Source organism: Nyctereutes procyonoides, unplaced genomic scaffold (genome assembly GCF_905146905.1).
Source record: "Nyctereutes procyonoides isolate TBG_1078 unplaced genomic scaffold, NYPRO_anot_genome, whole genome shotgun sequence".
Taxonomy (NCBI): domain Eukaryota; kingdom Metazoa; phylum Chordata; class Mammalia; order Carnivora; family Canidae; genus Nyctereutes; species Nyctereutes procyonoides.
The window spans coordinates 62,220,146-62,241,348 of NW_026575049.1; the positions used below are offsets into that span (position 1 = coordinate 62,220,146).

At 39.2% G+C, this 21,203-nt stretch overlaps 1 protein-coding gene and 1 pseudogene across 1 annotated transcript; both read left to right on the forward strand.

The window, feature by feature from the left end:
- Positions 1–7,808: 7,808 nt before the first annotated feature.
- On the forward strand, positions 7,809–7,908 carry LOC129512281 (U6 spliceosomal RNA; annotated as a pseudogene).
- Positions 7,909–18,670: 10,762 nt separating this feature from the next.
- CUNH2orf74 (chromosome unknown C2orf74 homolog) lies at positions 18,671–20,528 on the forward strand. The gene is made up of 4 exons (XM_055329179.1): positions 18,671–18,765; positions 18,988–19,101; positions 19,405–19,558; positions 20,355–20,528. The coding sequence occupies exons 1-4, from the start codon at positions 18,671–18,673 to the stop codon at positions 20,526–20,528; spliced, it is 537 nt and encodes a 178-aa protein (XP_055185154.1).
- Positions 20,529–21,203: the final 675 nt, after the last annotated feature.

A 21,203-nucleotide genomic window follows, 5' to 3' on the forward strand; every position in this document is an offset into this window, starting at 1 on the left:
AGTACATAAAGAATCCTAGAAGGCAAATGAGAAAAAGGAAGAAAAACAGAAAAAAAACAAGGAATATTACTTTTCAGATAAAGCTTAAAGTTGATGCCCTTCTTCAGTGCCAAAATTGCCTAATCTCATAGGTATGCTCTTGTATATTTATTCTGCAGGTTCTACAAGCATTTAGAAGTCTACAATAATTCTAAAAAATTGAGAGGGGGAAAAAAATTGAGAGGGGGGAAAATGTTTAAGTAATATGAACAAGATCTTAATTCTTGGTGTTGAGTAAAGTTTAGAAAGTTTGGTCAAGGGGATCCCTGGGTGGCTCAGTGGTTTGGCGCCTGCCTTTGGCCCAGGACGCGATCCTGGAGTCCCAGGATCGAGTTCCACATCGGGCTCCTGGCATGAAGCCTGCTTCTCCCTCTGCCTGTGTCCTTGACTCTCTCTCTCTCTATGTCTATCATGAATAAATAAATAAATAAATAAATCTTTTTTTAAGAAAAAGAAAGCTTGGTCAAGTTGACAACATGCATACTTTTCAACTCATGTGTGCACAAGGATAATGATCAAAAGTTTTAATAGCAAAAAGAAAGTTTTAATTGCAGCATTATTTTAAAAGAAAAACTGGGGATCCCTGGGTGGTGCAGCGGTTTGGCGCCTGCCTTTGGCCCAGGGCGCGATCCTGGAGACCCGGGATCGAATCCCACATCGGGCTCCCGGTGCGTGGAGCCTGCTTCTCCCTCTGCCTGTGTCTCTGCCTCTCTCTCTCTCTCTCTCTCTCTCTCTCTCTCTCTCTCTCTCTCTCTTCTCTCTCTCTCTCTCTCTGTATGACTATCATAAATAAATAATAAAAAAAATTTTAAAAAAAAAATGGCTGCAGCTTTATTAAAAAAAAAAAAATAAAAAAAATAAAAGAAAAACTGAAAATAACCTTAGTGTCCACTAACATTTCTAAACTTTTCTCCACAGTTGCTATGCCAGCGTACACTCCTACCAGCAGTATAGGAGAGTTCTTGTTCCTCACCAAGCATTAAGACTGTATCAGTCAGGATAACTAAATCGTGCCACAGTAACCAACAACCACAAAATATCAGTGGCTTAATTCAAATCTTATTTCTTGCTCATGCTACAAGTACAGTGTGGGTCAGTAGGGAAGCTCTATTCCTTAGAGTCACTCAGGGTTATGGGTGGCAGGGGCTCCAACCTGACACAAGCTTCTAGGAGGCAGGGGGAACTAAAGGGCTTACACTCTGGCTGCTGAAGTTTCTGCACAGAAGTGACACACATCAATTCTGCTCACATTTAATTGGCCAAAATAAGCCATGTGTGACCACACCTAACTTCAAAGATCTCCCACTTCTACATTAGGGTCTGAATATTTATGAATTGTTACCACAATACTGAGAGACTAGTTTTTACAAGCCCAGTGAGATATGAAATGTTGTCTTGTTATTTTTATTTTTATGCCCCTATTATTACTGAGATTGAGCATACATTCACATTTTTATTGGCCATTTTTGTTTCCTTTTTTGAAGATTGCCTGTTATATACTTTGCCCATTTTTCTTTTTTTTTTCCCTCTCTCTCTTCTTTTCTGAGAAACAATGCAAGTGGGATAGGGCAGAGAGAGAGGCAGAGAGAGAATCTCAAGCAGGCTTCACACTCAGCGCAGAGCCCAACACGGGGCTTGATCTCATGACCCTGAGATCATGACCTGAGCCAACATCAAGAGTCTGATGCTTAACCTACTGACCCACCCAGGTGCCGCATCCTTTGCCCATTTTTCTATTGAGTTTTAAAAAATTGATGTTGTAGGATTTCTTTATATTCTGAAGGATACAATCCTTTATGCTTATATGCATTATAAGTATCTTATTCCAGACTGTGGCACTTCCATAGAGCTCATAGAGAGCTTCTTCATTCTTTTTAACAATTGTGTAACATCTCATTGAATAGATGTACCATAATTTATTTAACCAGCCCTCTGTTGATACACATTTGGGTAGTTTCCAACCTCGTGTTACAAATAATATGCAGTGAATAGCTATAATGCATGCATCACTTTGCTCACATGCAAGTACATCTGCAGGATAACTTTCTCAAAGTAGAGTCCCTGGGTCAAAAGTTTAATACTTTGCTGTTGTCAAATTATTCTTCAAATGTACATCTAACAGTTTCATCAGTAATGTGTTAAAATACCTGTTTTCCGTATAGCCTCACAGAGTATTGTCAAACTTTTGAATTTTTGACAATCTAATAGGTGAAAAATGGTATCACAGTATAATTTTAGCTCAGATTTCTTTTAGAGGAGTTGAACATCTTTCATATATCTTATTTATTTTGCAGTGACTGCCCATATTTTTTGCTCATTTTTTCATTGTATTGCTAGGGTCTTCTTATCAATTTCAGAGTTCTTTATGTAGTAAGGATACTAGCTTTTTGCCTGATATGAATTACAAATAATTTACCTATTTATCATTTGTATTTTCACTTGGTATATGGTGTCTTTTGGCCATCAGAGAGTTTTGTGTTAAGCTACTCAAATTTACCAATCTAATCTTTCATGATTTTAAATTTTGAGTCATATTTAGAAAGACTTTTTATATTTAAAGCTATAAAAAAAATGCTCTTGTGTTTTCTTCTAGAACTTGCGTGATTTTATTTTGCCCATCTAAGACTTAATCCATTTAAAAGTTATCATAGTATAATTTATGAAGTATAGATCTAACTTCGTTTTTCTTTTCAAATGACTACCCAGTTACCCATGGTATCAATAACCACAAGTATTGAGGGGCGCCTACATGGCTCAGTCGGTTAAGCATCTGACTCCTGATCTCAGCTCAGGTCCTGATCTCAGGGTCATGAGTTCAAGCCCAACTTTGGACTCCATGCAGGGTATGAATCTACTTTAAAAAAATAATAGGGATCCTTGGTGGCGCAGCAGTTTGGCGCCTGCCTTTGGCCCAGGGTGCGATCCTGGAGACCTGGGATCGAGTCCCACGTCGGGCTCCTGGTGCATGGAGCCTGCTTCTCCCTCTGCCTCTGTCTCTGCCTCTCTCTCTCTCTCTCTCTGTGACTATCATAAATAAATAAATTAAAATAATAATAATAATAATAAGCACGTGTACTAATAGACATCTTTCCTCCACTAATTTGAGATACTATGTTTATCATTTACTAATTTCTAGTTTAAGGTAATGCTAACTGCAAACCCAAAAATTGTTCAAACACAGAAGTTTACCTTTCATTTGAATAAAATCCAAATAGATGTTTCTTGTTGATAGGTAGCTTCCTTTATTGATAATTTGAAGACCCACATTCTTATCATCTTCTGGTTCTACCCTCTTCAAAACATGGCTTCTAAGTAGCCAATGCTTATCTATTGCAAGTCCAGAGAAGTGAAAAAGCAGAGGTTTACATGTGAGATATTCTTTTTTGTTGTTGTTAGTTTTATTTATTTTTTAATTTTTTAAAGATTTTATTTATTTATTCATGAAAGACCCAGAGAGAGGCAGAGACATAGGCAGAGGCAGAAGCAGGCTCCTTGTGGGGAGCCAGATGCGGGATTTGATTCCAGGACCCCAGGGTCACAACCTGAGCCAAAGGCAGATGCTCTACCACTGAACCATCCAGGTACCCTACATGTGAGATATTCTTATGGGACAGGCCTGGTTGTAGAGCACATGACATTTGCTCACATTGAATTGCTTTCACCTCAATCACATGGCCACACCTATTCCTCCATTCGTGGATCCTTTTCATTTCTAATTAATATTCCCTATTGCCTTCTCTCTTTCTTAATAAATTTTGTCAGAGGTTAATATATTTTATTAGGTTTTTCAAAAAAAACAGCTTAAAAAGAAATCTCACTGATGAAGAGATTTAAAATTATAATTGATTCCCTCCTACCCTCCCAACCCATAGAATTCCAAGCTAGTGAAAGGTTTGGTGAAGACTTAAGTCTTGGGAATACATATTTGCCATCAACTTGCTCTGCTGCCATCAGAATTGGATTTGTACATATAATAATATCATAAGTAAGGAGCCTTAGCTTGTAATGCAAAAATGGATAACATTCATAAAAGGACATGTGAACAATACATATACTCTTTGAAGTATTATAGAATCAATAATGAAGCTCATTTAAAAAAAAATAATGAAGCTCATTTTTATAATGAACTTGATATTATAAAAATGTGATTTGGTTCCTGACCTATTTTTGTATTTTTCTCTCAAATGATTAAAAAAATAAATTGACTAAAAAAGAATTAGAAGAGTCTTCCACAGTCTTAGCTAGAAATGGGCTACAAGTTTTTCTCAAGGTATAGTGCACAGTTGTTCAGAGTAAAGCAGAGAGTGCTTAGCAGACTCTCACTTTGATGCATTTTGTTCATATCTGTAATACTCCTTAAATATATATCAAGAAAAGGACAACTGAAGAGTAAAAATTTAATTGCAGGTTTTTGTATCAGTGACATGTATTTAAAGATTAAGCAGGGATCCCTGGGTGGCGCAGCGGTTTGGCGCCTGCCTTTGGCCCAGGGCGCGATCTGGAGACTCCGGATCGAGTCCCACGTCGGGCTCCCGGTGCGTGGAGCCTGCTTCTCCCTCTGCCTGTGTCTCTGCCTCTCTCTCTCTCTCTCTCTCTGTGTGTGTGTGACTATCATAAAATAAGTAAAAATTAAAAAAAATAAAGATTAAGCAGTGTCTACAGGCAGATCTCTGTATATGCTGTGTATATATTGACAGTCTTATCATGTGTTTCACATTTAATGATATTCTGCTTTTGGAATTTTAGCATATGAGTTTGATACCTCACCCTGGTTCTGAGTTGTCTTATATTAATAATTTCATTTTGGGGTGCCTGGGAGGTTCAGTCAATTAAGCATCCAACCCTTGATTTCAGCTCAACTCATGATCTTAGGGCCATGGAACCTACATCAGGCTCTGCACTGAGAGTGGTGTCTGCTTAGGATTCTCTCTCCCTCTCCATCTGCTTCTCTCTCTCTCTCTCTCTCTCTCAAAAACAAACCTCTTGTGTTTTTTTATAATAAAAAACAAAAGTGATGCCAAAGAAACAAAAACAAGATCTATCATTGTGAAATTCACACTGCCATGGATAAAGAGAAGATCCTAGAAACCTCCACAAAAGAAAAAGAATCAGGTTAAATTTTATATTCAAGATATAGGGATGGGGGCATTTGGGTTGATCAGTGGTTGTGTCTGCCTTTGGCTCAGGTTGTCATCCCAGGGTCCTGGGATCAAGTCCCGCATCATGCTCCCGGCAAGGAGCCTGCTTATCTCCCTGCCTATGTCTCTGCCTCTCTCTGTGTCTCTCAAGAATAAATAAATAAAATCTCTAAAAAAAAAAAGGGGGGAGGAAAGAAAGAAAGAAAGAAAGAAAGAAAGAAAGAAAGAAAGAAAGAAAGAAGAAAGAAAGAAAGAAAGAAAGAAAGAAAGAAAGAAAGAAAGAAAGAAAGAAGAAAGAAAGAAAGAAAAAGAAAAAATGGCATTGTACCTGGCATTCTATAATTGTTAAACTTCAAGTGTGACAGCAGAGTGTAATCAGTCCGTGACTCATAGTTTACCTCCCACACATACTTTCTCAGGAAGTTGTTTGTGGATATAATAGACTCATAAAGGAAAAGGAAGGTGTGGTTACCCAAAACACAAGGGCCTCAGGGGAGAGACATGAAGGAGATCTTCTTTCAATTATGCACTGGAACGAGGGATAAGAAAGTACAATCACAGAAAAGTATTTGGAGCTTCAGTGAACAATATTTACGTAATCATAATAATGTAAACATTGGAGTTTTTGTTTTCAATGTTTAGAGTCAATGTACGTGGGAAGTACATTTTCATCTTGTCACTGTTTCCCATTCCCTTCAAACTAGACTGTGGTCTCTACTGGACCACATGGTTGATGATCAGATGGAGGTGTGCATACATCTCAGTGAATGCTGAGCTTGGGAAGCAGGCCAATGACCAGACAAATGAATTATATGTCAGGGAAGCCAGCACTGAGATTTATGTGAATCAAAGGGGTGAGTGGACTGAGTGGAGGTTTTAACTTATTGTAATTAGGTCCAGAAAAATCAAATACCTGAATACCTGAATGTTGTGAAGTAAGTTCATAGAATTATAATATATAATGTATATTCTTTTAACTTTCCTGTATACTTGAAAATAGAGATATTTAAAGAAATATTTAAAGATTATTCAACTGTATTAAGAAGCATAATAGCAGATAATTTTGGTTGCTTAGCCAGCAGCCATTCCCTAACTTCTTTGCTAATTTTGTTCAGGTATTAAGTAGTCCAACGTTTTTAAGGAAAGCTGGCCCTTCACTAGTCCTAGAAGATGAATTTTGTAGAGTCTAAACTAATGGTGATTTAGCTTCCTTACCAGTGGTTTATTTAAGAATGGGCACACGATTATGGATAATGAGAAGTGAGAGAATATCTGTTGTAGAAGTTCTGGGAAATTTTTCTCTGATGTTTGAAAACAGGCATGGAGGTGCCTGGCTGGCTCAGTCAGTAGAGCATGTGACTCTTGATCTCAGGGTCATGAGTTCAAGCCCCACTGAGAGTTTACGTAACAAGTAAACAAATGAATAAAATAAAAATAGGCATGAATAAGAGATATACTCTTCTTTTCCTTGAAGCTGTCGGATACTTTAATCTCAGAACATTATGCTTGGAGCTGCTGAAACCATATTGCAATTGTGAGGAGAACCAAGAGAGAAGGACAAAGCTGCTACAGTGAGAAATGAGAGAGGGAAACAAACTAATGAAAGTCTTGGGCTGGTGGGGTGCGTTGGTGGCTCAGTCCATTAAGCATCTGCCTTCTGCTCAGTTCATGATCTCCATAGTTATTTTCATCTTTGTAATTAATAAATATTTTATATGGAAATACTTTGAAACTATACAAATATCTCATTCTCATCTGATTTTTATCTACTGGTATTAGAATCCATTGATGATTCATTCTTTCTTGAATTAATTATTACCATGATAATTGCCAAATGGGTTTTTTCTTCCTAATTCTGTTCTGTAAGAAAAAGCTGTCTCTTCTCCCCGTACTTTATTCACTTGTTCATATCATAAATTCTATTTAATTAAATGGGTTATAATGTGTAACTATTATTATGATATTATAATTATCTCAGATTTGGCCAGTGGGAACCCCTTCAACCAGATCCTATGTCTTCTTGACAGGGCCTCATTGTTTTTTGTTTTGTTTTGTTTGTTTTTGAGGACTTCCATATTTCCTGGCACAGGATGTTCTAAGCTTAGTTTGTATTTACCCTGTTCCCCTCTGGAATTAGCTATTTATTCAAGGAACATTGGTTCCTTTTAATGAAGAAAGGTATTTAAAAACCAATATCATAGTCTAGATGTGTTCATTTGTACCTTGATGTTTCTGCTTCCAGGCTCACCTGTAGATAGAGCTAGGAAGTGTAAGTATATATCTTAACTTCTATATCTGTATCACTATCTACCTATATTGTAAACTATTAATTCATATTGGTAATTCCAAATCCAATTTAATACTGCAAGATTCATTCTAATTTTCTCCTTTTTTGTTTTTATATCTTCCTTCCCAGTCAGTGATAAAGCAGAGGGAGAAGCAGGCTCCATGCAGGGAACCTGATGCAGGACTTGATCCTGGGACTCCAGGATCACGCCCTACGCTGAAGGCAGGTGCTAAACCAGCCAGGCGTCCTGATTTAAAATATTTTGAACATGCAATAGAAGTAACAAAAACATCATGCCATACAAAAACAAAAGAACCCAGATACACAAGAGGTCTTTCCATATTGTGCTCGTTATGGCAGTGCCTACATGAAAACTGGAATTATACAGAAATTAGCATGACCCTGTGCAAGGTTGACTCACATTAGGATGCATTCCATATTTTTTGTTATGTATGTTTTACCACAATTTTACTTATTTTTTAAGATTTTATTTTTAAGTAATCTCTGTTTGACTTGAACTCACAACTCTGTGACCAACAGCTACATGCTCTATTGACTGAGGCAGCCAGGTGTCTCTCAACAAAATAGATTTTTTTTAAAGATTTTATTTATTTATCCATTCATGAGAGACACACACACAGAGGCCAAGACATATACAGAGGGAGAAGCAGGCTCCCCGCCAGGATTCTGATGCGGGACTCGATCCCAGGACCTCGGGATCATGACCTGAGCAGAAGGCAGATGCACAACCACTGAGCCACCCAGGCATCCCAACAAAATAGATTTTAAAAAAATACTGAAAGTATAGAATTCTAAAGATCTGGAAAGGATCTTAAAGAGTCTCTTTGTTTTTTCAGCTGGTGAAATTGAGGCATAGGGAGGCTAAAGTCATACCAATTAGTTGGTTGCAAAGTTAGGATATACTCAAATTCCCAAACTTCCAACTGAGTCAGTGTCTTTCTTTTTTTTTTTTTTCTTTTTTTTCTTTTTTTTTTTTAAGATTTTATTTTTTGATTCCTGAGAGACCTGCAGAGAAAGGCAGAGATATAGGCAGAGGGAGAAGCAGGCTCCCTGTGGGGAGCCCAATGCGGGACTCAATCCCAGGACCCTGGGATCTCTTTTTTTTTAAGACCTCATTTATCTATTCATGAGAGACACAGAGAGGCAGACGGCAGAGAGAGAAGCAGGTTTCCACAGGGAGCCCAATACAGGACTCGACCTGAGCCAAATGCAGACACTCAACCACTAAGCCACCAGGTGCCCTTTACCATTCTTTGACATATGTGACTGCCATACTTTTTCTCAAATTGATATAAAGTATGTGAAAACACTGGCTAAATGGCAGTGATGATTCTCTGGTATTCCAGGATAGTTTTTCAGACTCAGAGGTGACAATATATATCAAACATTAATGACTTTTTGAGATTTGTGAGGTATTTCAAGATGTTAAAGCCAAATGAAAATGGTCATAATATTTTTACAAGGTTGGATAATAGGAAAAAATTTCATTTTAGGGCAGCCCGGGTGGCTCAGCAGTTTAGCGCCACCTTCGGCCCATGGCCTGATCCTGGAGACCCAGGATCCAGTCCCAAGTCGGGCTCCCTGCATGGAGCCTACTTCTCCCTCTGCCCCAACCCCCTCTCTCTGTCTCTTATGAATAAATTTTAAAAATCTTTAAAATTTTTTTCATTTTAATTTTTTTCTAGGTAAGAACACCTTGAATCACCTTAACTACTATTCCTTTCTGTAAAGCAAAAACATTTGGTGGTCTATGTAGTTTATAAATGTAGATTTCAGATCATCTTAGGCTTGCATACATTTGTCTTCTGCTTTTTAACATTTTGTAACCACTCACTTCTCACAGCCCACACCCCTCTCAGCTGATGCCCTATTTCATTCCATTTCCTATCAAAAAAAGGTAGACTATTTCATCTCCTTCCACCATGTCTATGATTTACCTACACCTGCAGCCACCCTCTCCTTTTCATCTTGTACCAAAGTTGACTGGTCAGCCACTCTGCCTCTGCTCTGGATGGCTTTGTCTCTCACCTTCCTAAGAACTTCACTCCCTTCTCCTGCGTCAGCTCTAACAGATCACTCCTGAGGGAGTTCAGAACATGCTACCCCAAACAATGCCACCTTGACATTTTATTTTGAGCCGAAGGCACTTGAAAAACAGCAGATGCAGGAAAGGCTCTCTGACCAAGCTTTATCTACTTAAAAACAGGACATAAAACTTCCATGAGAAAGATACCCTCCCTGTAACAGAGAAGAAAGCAGCCTTATCACCAGAGACTGGGAATCCATGTTGACACACATCTCTACCAACTTACTAAAGTGACTCTCCTTCCACTAGTTTTGCTGCCTCTCTCCCCATTAACTCCTAGTCACTTTCCTACAATTTTCTGCTTGTTGCCCAAACTCCTTGTCATTTCTTCCCAAATGTATTCTTAAGAGCTTTCTGGTCTGGTCACTTCTTCTGGCCTTCATTTTCTTGTGAAGGTCCACATGAACATGTGAAAATAAAACTTGTATGCCTTTCTCCTGCTAATCTGTTTTACATCAGTTTAATTCTTAGACCCAGCTGGAGATGCTAAAGAGTAAAGAATTTTTCCTCCCTTACACTCCCATCCATAAGCATGCGTAATCTCATACTTTATAACATCTCTCTCTTGACCCTACATTTATCCTTCAGCTACTCTCCTATTTCTGTATCCTCTGTCACAGCCAAGCTTGAAAGGACAGCTCCTTAGTAGTAGTCTTCAAAGTCTATTGCTTACCGCACCCTAGAATTTTGTAAAGTTATGTACTTTCTTGGCACATTTTAAGTTAACATTAAAATTTTTTACGTTTAAATAGTTGCAAAAGCTGTAATTTCCAGAATATTGTAAATATTTGTGTTTTAACAGTCACATCAATCTTTAATTTAATCTTTTATTTAAAATAAATCTAAATACAATTTGATACTCATCATCCACTAAGTCTTCTACAAATTTTACATCATTCCTTTTCTACTTTAACTCCTAGTTCTAATTCATTTCCCTCACAAAAATTTATCCTAATGTAATATATTTTATGCTTCAAAGTCTTTTATTCATTTACCCTATCATACATCTCTGAAAAAGAAAAGTACTTGAAATTAAAATTTTTCCTATGACCAGAAGTCTCTAAAAGTTAATGTCTTGTGGATTTATTATAATATTAATATACAACTGATAAAAATCACATTAAAGTAAAATTTTATTGGAAATGCTATCTTAATGAAATGAATGGACTTTTTTCAATTGGCTTTAATTCTTGAGGATAACTCATTGCTCAGAATGACAGGGCTCAGCATCAATAATATCCTGGTTTTTCATTTATATGTGATAAGAAACTTCTTCACATAACTAAGTAGACAGAAGTAGAAGAGATTTTGTTATACCAATATTAGTCATTTCTTTGGGCTCTGAATGCCAAAACTGACATTGTGTGACCTATCATCACATTATCATCTGCAGACTGACAACTAGGTTCTCCTTCAATCTGGTTGAAAGCAAAGAATAAGAAAACATCAGAATTTCAAAAATAGTTTCTTGGAGTTACTGCTCTCTCAGTTCCATGCCAATGTTTTGACCTGCCCTGCTGCTCATCCTCACTGGACGTTTTGACACCCTGGGACAATGCGCCTTCGTTAGAGGAGGAGGAAGAGAGCAATGCCTTTCTTTTGTAAAAAGGGAGAAAGGTGATGTGAAAGCTGCAGTGGGAAAGGAGAAGCTGTGCCCACAACACAGGCATGCTCCCAGGAAGAGCATTTTTAGGAAAGTCTTTAGCCTAGTTTGAAGGCTTCTCCTGATTCTTGTTCACTCTTAAAATCCACCCTAATCACAACTCTGTCTGCAACTCCATTGAAAATACTTTTACATCAGCAGCGAACACCTTCGACTCATTGTGGAGAGTCTGCGGGCGCACAGGTTCCTGAGCCTACACAACCCATCTCCTTAGGAAGGGGCTGTTGAGAGCATGTGCACGCTCATTTTCCCTTAGGAATCAAATGCACTTGAGCGCACAGGTGTTCTGATTCAGGTGAGACTCTTCCCAGGATGCGCTGAGGGGGTCCCAGCTCCTGTGGACATGGTCACAGAATGTTTGTGGATCCCTCTTTGGCCAGATTCCAAATTTGTGGACAAAAGGTTAGTAGACTTGTTTTTGTGACTGGAGTTTAACGTCTTTTCTTTCTTTTTTTCTTGAATCGTTTTTTTATGAATGTAAATATATTAAATATTCATTGTAAAACATATCTAACAGCAACCCAGTAGAAAAAAATAGGCTCTCAATCTAAAATCGTCAGGGGGCTAATAATTAAGCAAAAGCATTTGTTTGGAATCAAAGAATTGCAAATTTCAGTGTACACAGATTTTGGCAGCTTCCCAAATATTGTCACCCCAGGGAGCAAAATTAAGGAGTTTTAATGTTTTTATTATTTTTCAGGGATGTATAGTTGACACACAATGTTACATTAGTTTTCAGGTGTACAGCATAGTGGTCCGACAAGTCTATAGGTTATGCTATGCTCACCACAAATAGAGCTACCGCCTGTCACCAAAAGTCAGGGGTTTTTAAAGACAAAAAGGGAATGCTTGTATAGGTTGTTTACAAAGAATTTTGATTGGTGTTGGTGGCAGAAAACTATTCTTGACTAAATGTAATTGGTTGCTAAGGCTATCACTAAGCCAAGGTCTATCACTGTAGCAAGTTGCAGGTGTTGGTGCCTAGTCCTAGAAGTACTTGTGATTTGGCCCAGTTAAAAAAATTCATGGGTCCACCCTCTCAGATGTGCCCACGATCCACATCTTTTTTAAAAAAAATTTAAAAATTTAAATAAAACGTTTTTTAAAAGTAAGATATTTGGGGCCCTAAAACAGTGAAACAAAGTGGATAAGATTTAAAAGATAGAGCCAAAAATAAAAAATAAAAGAGCCAGAAGTCAATAAACTTTTGAAAATAAAAGTGAAGATTAATATTTATCAGAGTTTAATTAATATATTTATATATAAATATGACCATCAATGCCATTTATAAAACAGATCAACAATAAGTAAACAATTGTAATGCTTCTATAAACTAGAAAAGTGTATAGGTATTTTTAAAAAATCATCTTTTTGAACATCATTGAAAAACATTGGGGAAATGTTAACATTTTGAGGAAACACATATGTATTTTTATGACTTTAAAAGACTTAGAATCATAGGGTGCCTCGGTGGCTCAGTCAGTTAAGTGTCTGAGTCTTGGTTTTGGCTCAAGTCATGATCTCAGGATCAGGGCATGGGAGGTGCTCCACGTTCAGTGGGGAGTCTGCTTGAGATTCTCTTCCTCCCTCTATCACGGCCCCTCCTCCCCTTGCTCACTCTCTCAACATAATAAATCTTTTGGGGCAGCCCAGGTGGCTCAGCAGTTTAGAGCCACCTTCAGCCCGGGGCGTGATCCTGGAGACCCGGGATCAAGTCCCACGTCGGGCTCCCTGCATAGGGCCTGCTTCTCCCTCTGCCTGTGTCTCTCCCTCTCTCTCTCTGTATGTCTCTCATGAATAAATAAATATTAAAAAAATAATAATAAATCTTTAAAAAATTAGAATCACTATATATATATATACTTTGTTAAACTTACCATTATTATAAACACTATGAAACCAGTTTCCCCACATCTTTCTATATAGAGCATATCGCCAGATATTTCATTGTTTGCCAATCTGTTGAGTAAAAAAAAAATACCTCAGTGTAGTTCCAATTTGCTTTCTCTCATTATAACTGACCCTAGACATCTTTTTTTTTTTTTTTAAGATTTTATTTATTTATTCGTGAGAGACAGGCAGAGGGAGAAGCAGGCTTCCTGCTAGGATCCCAGGATCACACCATGAGCCAAAGGCAGAGGACGCTCAACCACTGAGCCACCCAGGCATCCCTCTAGGCACCTTTTTGTACATATAAGTCTATTTGTTTTTCTATAGATTCTTTGTTTCCCAGTCCTTTGCCTTGTGAAAGGTGAAATAAAAGAATCACTTATGTCAAGGGGTTTATAAATGGAGCCAGGGGGCTATTAAGGAGTGTGTTGGGTTAGGAATCCTGGATTGCAGGACACATGAGCCCCACTCAAACCAGTAAAGCCAAAAAGGAAAGGCATCAGTTCACACAACTTACAGCTTCCAGGCCACAGTGAAAAAAAAATCAAGACTTCCGGCATCGTCAGATTAAGCAGAGTCATTTGTAATTTGTCTCTCTCTGTATCGCTCAACCCTGCTCTCTTTGCTGGTAGGCTCTGCACCTGTCTTGACTTGGAGATTAACTGAGCTGATTAGATCACATGTTGACTCCTGCACTGTGCACTGTTCTGATGGGCAGGCCTGGGTCCTGTGTGCTCCCCTGGTTTTCACATTCAGGCAGCTGTGACGTGTAGGTCCCCTGAATGTCCTTGCTGTGATCCTGTAATTCAGGGATCATGCTTTTGTTGGAGGAGATCACCAGATTTCATGGGTCAAGGCCTCGGGGAGGTCGCTGGGGACTCGCACACACCATGTACCCAGCTGGAACACAGTGTGCTGCAGATTCGGCCTCCGGCAGGGCCTACACTTTGGCTACTCCCCACAAGGAGCCCGAAGGCGGGAGTGGGGGACAGGGCAGACCGCTGGCCCTAGAAGGAGTGGATATCTGACCCCAACGTGGCAGATGTGAGGAGCACTAGAGGAGTCCTTCTTGCTCCAAAGACTCTGAAAGCCTGCTCTGTCTTGCTTTTACGTCCTGTTAAGAAACCAATTTGGAGAAACTTTTAGTGTCTATTGGGCATTCTTGGTTCGAAGGATTAGAAAGCAGGTTTTGATAAGAGGAGGGACATTTTTAGGGTTCTGGGAGCTGGAGGATGAGGAATAAATGGGGCAGGAGGTAGGACATGACAAAGAGTGTGAAAGACCCTGCCACTCCCCAGCTGGCCTGCGGCTGGAGCTACACAAAGCACAAGTTCGGGATGCAGGCAGGTGACAAGGTGTTATCACTGAGCTGAAGTGACAGCTGCGAGAAAGCGAGAAGGAGCCCAGGGGCTGGTGATGGAATCATGGAAGAGCAGGGTGGGGAGGTGGGGACAGGTAAAGGGCTGAGGTCGGCGTTGGGCATTCACAGGGGAAACAAACTGAGCAAGAGGGTGGAGATAGAAACAGGATTTCCATGTGCTGGTTTTCTTTTTCCAGTGCTTGCCACATACCAGGCCCCTTTACAGATGGCCTCCCTTTCCTCTGTTCCACAAGTCAGTTTTTAAAATTGTGATAAATATATATAATACAAAATTTACCTTTTTTTTTCTTTTGCCATTTCTAAGTACGCAGTTCAGTGGCTTAAGGACATTTATGTTGCTGTGCAGTCACCACCACCATCTGTCTCCAGAACTTTCTCATCATCCCAAGTTTAAACTGTATCCATTAAACAATAGCCCACCATGTCCCCCCTCAGCCCAGAGCCTGATAATCATGGTTCTACCTTCTGTGTCTCTGAATTTGACTATTGCAGGTACTTGATAGAAGTGGAATCATACAATATGTATCCTTCACTTAGCATCATGCCTTCAAGCTTCATCCATGTGTAACATGTATCAGAATTTCATTCCTTTTTAAAGCTGAATAATATATTCCAACTTGGGTTGTTTCTACCTTTGGGCTGTTGTGAATAGTGCTTCTGTGGACATGGGTGCACAAATATCTGTTCTAGTCCCTCCTTCACTTACCTTTCATAGATGCCCAGAAGTGGAACTGCTGAGTCATTTGGAACTCTATATTTAGTTATTTGAGGAACTGCCATACTGCTTCCCACAGGGGCTGCACCATTTTTACATTCTCACAACCATACACAAGGGTTCCAATTTCTCCACATTCTGACTAGCACTTGTTTTCTTTTCTTTTTAATAATAGCTTTATTAATGGCTATGAAGTGGTTATCCCATTGTGGTTTTGACTTGCTCCTTAATGATTAGTGATGTTGAGCATCTTTTCATGTGCTTACTGTCCATTTGCATATCTTCTTTAGAGAAATGTCTGTGCAAGTCTTTTGCCCATTTTTGAATTGGGTTTTTTATTGTTGAGTTTTAAGAGTTCCTTATTTATTATGGATATTAATCCATTATCAGACAAATGATTTGAAAATACTTTTTCACCGTTGAGTATGATGTTAGCTGCGGGTTTCTATATATCGCCTTTATTATATTGGGGTAGTTTCCTTCTATTCCTAGTTTAATGTTTTTCATCATGAAAAGGATGTTAAATGATGCCAAATGCCTTTCTGAATCCGTTGAGATGATCATATGTTTTTCTCCTGTTCATTCTCTTAATGTAGATTTTTGTATGTTGAATCATCCTTGCATTTGTGGAATAAACTCCACTTTGTCATGGTGTCTAATCCTTTTAATATGCTGCTAAATTCAGTTTGCTAGTACTTTGTTGAGGATTTTTGCCTTAGTCTTCATAAGGGATATCAGTCTTTTAGCCTTTTTTTTTTTTTTTTTTTTTGGTAGTGTCTTTGGCTTTGGTATCTGGGTAATGCTGGCCTCATAGAATGAGTTACAAAGTGTTTCCCTTTTTTCAGTTATTTGGAGAATTTGAAAAAGATTGGTTAGTTCTTTAGATGTTTGATAACATTCCTTTTTGAAAACATCTGGTCCAGGGATTTTCTTTGTTGGGAGGTTTTGATTATTGATTCAGTCTCCTTATAGTTCTATGCAGATTTCCTGTATCTTCATGATTCTGTCTTAACAGGTTTTGTGTTTCTAGAAAGTTTTCCATTTCATCTGAGTTATTCAGTTTGTCAGCATTTAATTGTTCATAGTACTCTCTTAGAATATTTTTTATTTCTGTAGAATTGGTTGTAATTTCCCACCATCATATAATTTTGAGCAGACACCTATGTGCCAGGTGTACTTTGTTAGGCTCTGGAACCCATCTTTGAATATCATGGTATCACAGACTTACAGTGCAGCAGTGCATTTAAAATGTGATTTAGGGAGCAAAGTCGGATAACCTTCCACTTTTCAGAATTGTGTTAACTATACATAAATTTAAGACATTGATTCCCAAGTTATATTCAGGGAAGGAACGCCCTTATGATAGTCTTATCAGCCCTTACTTGTTGCTAAAGGTCTCTGGCCTCAGACTGTGTCTGGTAAATAGTCTTGGAGACAGGACCCACTAGCAGCGGTGCACTGCAGTCCAGCACTACTCATGGAACCACACCTACTCAAACTCAGTATGGGGATAGGGCCCCTTTTCCATTTCTATTCAGTATAATATCCATGCAGTAGATGACACAAGATACACTAGTCTTAAGGATACAGTTTTCGGGGTTTTTACATACGTCTAGATCTGTGTAGCCAACAGTAGATCTAAAATATTCCCATCTCTCAGAAAAATCCTTTATGTGTACATGAGACATGGGAAGATTTGGGTCCTAAAAGTCTTAGTCTAGCAGCAGTATAGAGTAAGGAGAATGAGATGGATTCTGAGTCCTCATCTGGGAGTCTTGAGGAGGCATCTGTAAATTCTGTTCACTCTTCCAGGAGTGGCTCAGATGTTGACATGTTCGTAAAAATCAGGCATGGCCTGAGCCCTCCAACAAGCTCTTACTTGTCCTTACATACATGCCACACACAGACCCATCCATTCAACATTTATGGGATTCGTAGGTCCTGACCTGGTGGAGTATCCAAAGGTATAACACCACAGTCCTTGCCCTTCTGAAAGTCCAGCCCAGAGACCCCCAGAGCTCATTTTCTCATTTTTTAAGATGTGGTTTGCAGCAGCTACCATTTTCCATTGTACCTTCCTTTGCTTCTCAGAAAACCCTAGCTCCTCCCTCCCCCTTCCTGTCATGGGCATCACTCACTGACCTGAAAGTTAGGTTGGAAGTGGGGTCATCTTGACTCTGCTCATCTTGCTCTGCTCCTGCTTCCTCAGCCATGGCTTCTAGAGTTACCAGTTTGCTTATTTGTCCAGGAAGTGGGTCCAGTGATATAGTATTAGAAGGACATGGGCTCTTTAGTTTGGAGAGCATCCATTAGGAGGTAAGTTGATTACTATTGAGAGGGATTTCATAAGAAGGAAGTGGGAATGGGACGCCTGGGTGGCTCAGTGGTTTAGCACCTGCCTTAGGCCCAAGTTGTGATCCTGAGTCCTGGGATCGAGTCCCACATCAAGCTCCCTGAGTGGAGCCTACTTCTCCTTCTGCCTGTGTCTCTGCCTCTGTGTGTGTGTGTGTGTGTGTGTGTGTGTGTGTCTCATGAATAAATAAATAAATCAAATTTTTTTTAAAAAAAGGAAGTGGGGGGATCCCTGGGTGGCGCAGTGGTTTAGCGCCTGCCTTTGGCCCAGAGCGCGATCCTGGAGACCCAGGATCGAATCCCACGTCGGGCTCCCAGTGCATGGAGCCTGCTTCTCCCTCTGCCTGTGTCTCTGCCTCTCTCTCTCTCACTGTGTGCCTATCATAAATAAATAAAAGAAAAAAAAAAACAAAAAAAATTTTCTTAAAAAAATAAAATAAAAATAAAAAAAGGAAGTGGGACTAGTTCATTGTGAAAGAATCAGTAAGAGAAACAGGCTCGGGTTAAGAAAGGAAACCTGGTGTTTGGAAAGCAGGAAGAAAATCCTCATCCAAAGAGTGGCCAGGATGGTGCCACACGGCCTTCACCCCAGCCCTCTGATAGGAGAGGACAGTGAGATGGCAACCCAGAGGAGAGTTTTTTAGTTCTAACTCCAGGCAACAGATAGGGTTGGGCTGACACTCTGGTCTTTCTAACTAAACCGTTCTATGATTCTGTGATGTCACTGAAGAGAGAAGAATGGGGAGCTGGGCTTGGCTCCAGCTGCTCCAATTCCTTTCCTCTGGATTCTGATAGTTTTTGGGGTGAGGGGAGATGAGCTGAGTGATCACACGTGTCCCAGCTCAGTCTCCCCTCTAACCACCTCAGACCCCACCACATTTATGGAGAGAAATTAAAAATTTGCCAGTGTGAGTCAACTTCATCAAAACAAGCACAGCATCTTTTATGAAGCTGATCAAAAGAACAATGAAAAATAGCCTTTTATTCTTCTGTTTCTAGAAAACTTAAAGAACAAGAAAACTACATTCAAACTAAGCTGGAAAAGAATATTTGTACAACCTGTGATTGTGAGAGTGGACAAGTCTTCTAGCTAAGCCTATGAGCTTTGAAACCACAGCAATCACTTTCTTCATCCTCCTTCTAATTTGCTTCGTTTGCATCTTCTTTTTATTGGTGGTTTTTTTATATAAATGGTATAAATCCATGCTGATAAATTGGGATCAGATTTCAAGTCACACTAGCAAATGTATCTAGAAATAATATAAATCAATTTAAAATAGAGCAAATAATGCTATAGCTATTTACTTTTTCCACTTCAGAATTTTAGAAATTCTAATTTCCTGTTTAAAAGTGAAGTTCCCTACCAAGTAAATCACGACCATTCTCTTCTGAATTTTCTACTTATTTGTTTTCAGTTCCCAAAGCAAAGTTGAAGAGACAGAAAAAGTTCCTTGTACAGATGGTAATGGAGGTGAAGAATGTGTAGCTGCTGCTAATGTGGAGACAAACAATACAGGAGACCAAGAAAAGTAAGTCTGGGGGGATCCCTGGGTGGCGCAGCGGTTTAGCGCCTGCCTTCGGCCTAGGGCGCGATCCTGGAGATCCGGGATCGAATCCCACGTCGGGCTCCCGGTGCATGGAGCCTGCTTCTCCCTCTGCCTGTGTCTCTGCCTCTCTCTCTCTGTGTGTGACTATCATAAAAAAAAATTATTAAAAAAAATTATAAAAAAAGAAAAGTAAGTCTGTATCATAGAATGTGATAGAAAGACATTTTGGGGTGTGATGATGGTGGCTAACATGCATGAATTTTTAAAATCCTGCTGATTATCTAGGACTCTCGTAACACAAATCATCGACTTGAATGCACCCACGAGGCCTGGCATTCTTGTCCAGAGACGGAGTAAAGACGTGGCGGACACACCCTTAGAAAACAAAGAGGAGATGGAAGACGAAGACAAAATGAAAGAGATGCAAAAGCCTAAGAATGTAAGAATGTTAAAGGGAATGGCGAAGAGGTGATGGGCTTTTCTCCTCCCAAGGTCCAGTTCAGAATTCCTTTCTTTGAAAAAGTGGTAAATAATTTGGCTAGGTGCAATGAGCTAGTCTTGCTTGAAACTTAAGTTTGTTTCTAGAAGGAGCACAATGTCTGCAATCATCTAAACCATTCTTCTTAGTTCATGTTATTAAACTAGTTATGTATTCCATCCAAATCTAGATACTTTCTCATTCTTCACTCTTACATTTGTGGTGGTCTTAATGATTCCCCTTCATTTTGCTTTTCTCAGAATCCTAGGATTTTAGAGCTGGCGGAGTCCTTGGAGATCATCTAGGGATCCAGGCTTCTCATGTTACAAATGAGAAAATGGGATGAATTGTGCAAGGTCATTCCTCCACCGCGGCCAAGCTCAGGATCAGACCCCATGTCCCTGTTCTGGTTCCAGGCTCCTTGTACAACAGCACACAAACATTGCCTGGACCTTCATGAGCTCCCTGTTGGGACCCTATGATAGGAACAGTTCACATCTTCCCTCAACACAAGGCCCATGCCCAGAGGCAGAACGATGGTTCAGGGGGCTCTTTTATAACCATAGAAATATGAAAATGAGATCATGATGGATTATCACTGCTTTCCTGTGTCATTTAGAAACACATCTTCTGTTTCTCACAATGTTTCTATATTTAATTTAGATATAAACGAAACTAAAAATATAATGTTTTTTAAAGCGGAACTTGTTGCCTTCATAAATTGATCATTTATACTGTTTGTTCCATTCTCTTGCAGGATGACGATATCCAAAAACCACCCATACCTCTCACTAAAACTCATTCAGTTGTTGAAAACCAGAAAAGACCTTTAAAAGGAGTGACATTTTCTAGGGAGGTAATTGTTGTGGACCTTGGAAAGGAATACCCAGCACCTCGAAGCTATACTCGACAACATAAAGAGAGAAAATGAGCTCAAAAAAAAAAAAAAAAAAAGCTGAGAGTGAAAGAAATATAAGCTTAGACTAACAATGAAATGACTGGGGTTACAAGATCATGTTGAAACAGCAAAATATGGGGAATTAAGCAAATACAAATAGTATTTTACCTTTGTGCAGAAAGAAGTGGGCTACATGCAAAATTCTGTGAGTAAAATACCCAGAGATTGAATATAGTTTTTTTTGAAAACTCAAATCTGAGTTCAAGAAATTGATTGTATTAAGTGTCCTTAAAACAGTGTCTACTCAAACACTGTTCTAACATGTGAATAAAGTTATTTGTGTTTGTGCAGATGTCTGTTAGGTAAATCATATTTAAGGGGAACTTTGGAGATAGTACCTGTTCTTGATGCTCTCATCACAGGCATTCATGACCAAATGACATTACTGCTATTGTCATAGAAACTTCCAATAACAAGGACTAAGATCTCCTACTACATAATCCCTATTGAGCTCAGTCCTCAAACCCTAATAGTACTGACAGCTGCTTTTTAAAACTTACAGAAAACAACCTACCACCATCAGTAAAACATCCTGGTACTTTAGGCAAGTCCTACGTTTATACTATTTTTGATTTCAGTAGTTTAAAATTTGCTGTCCCTATGTGGCATGTGACAGGACAAGCCGTTAAAGCATCATCCAAACCACTG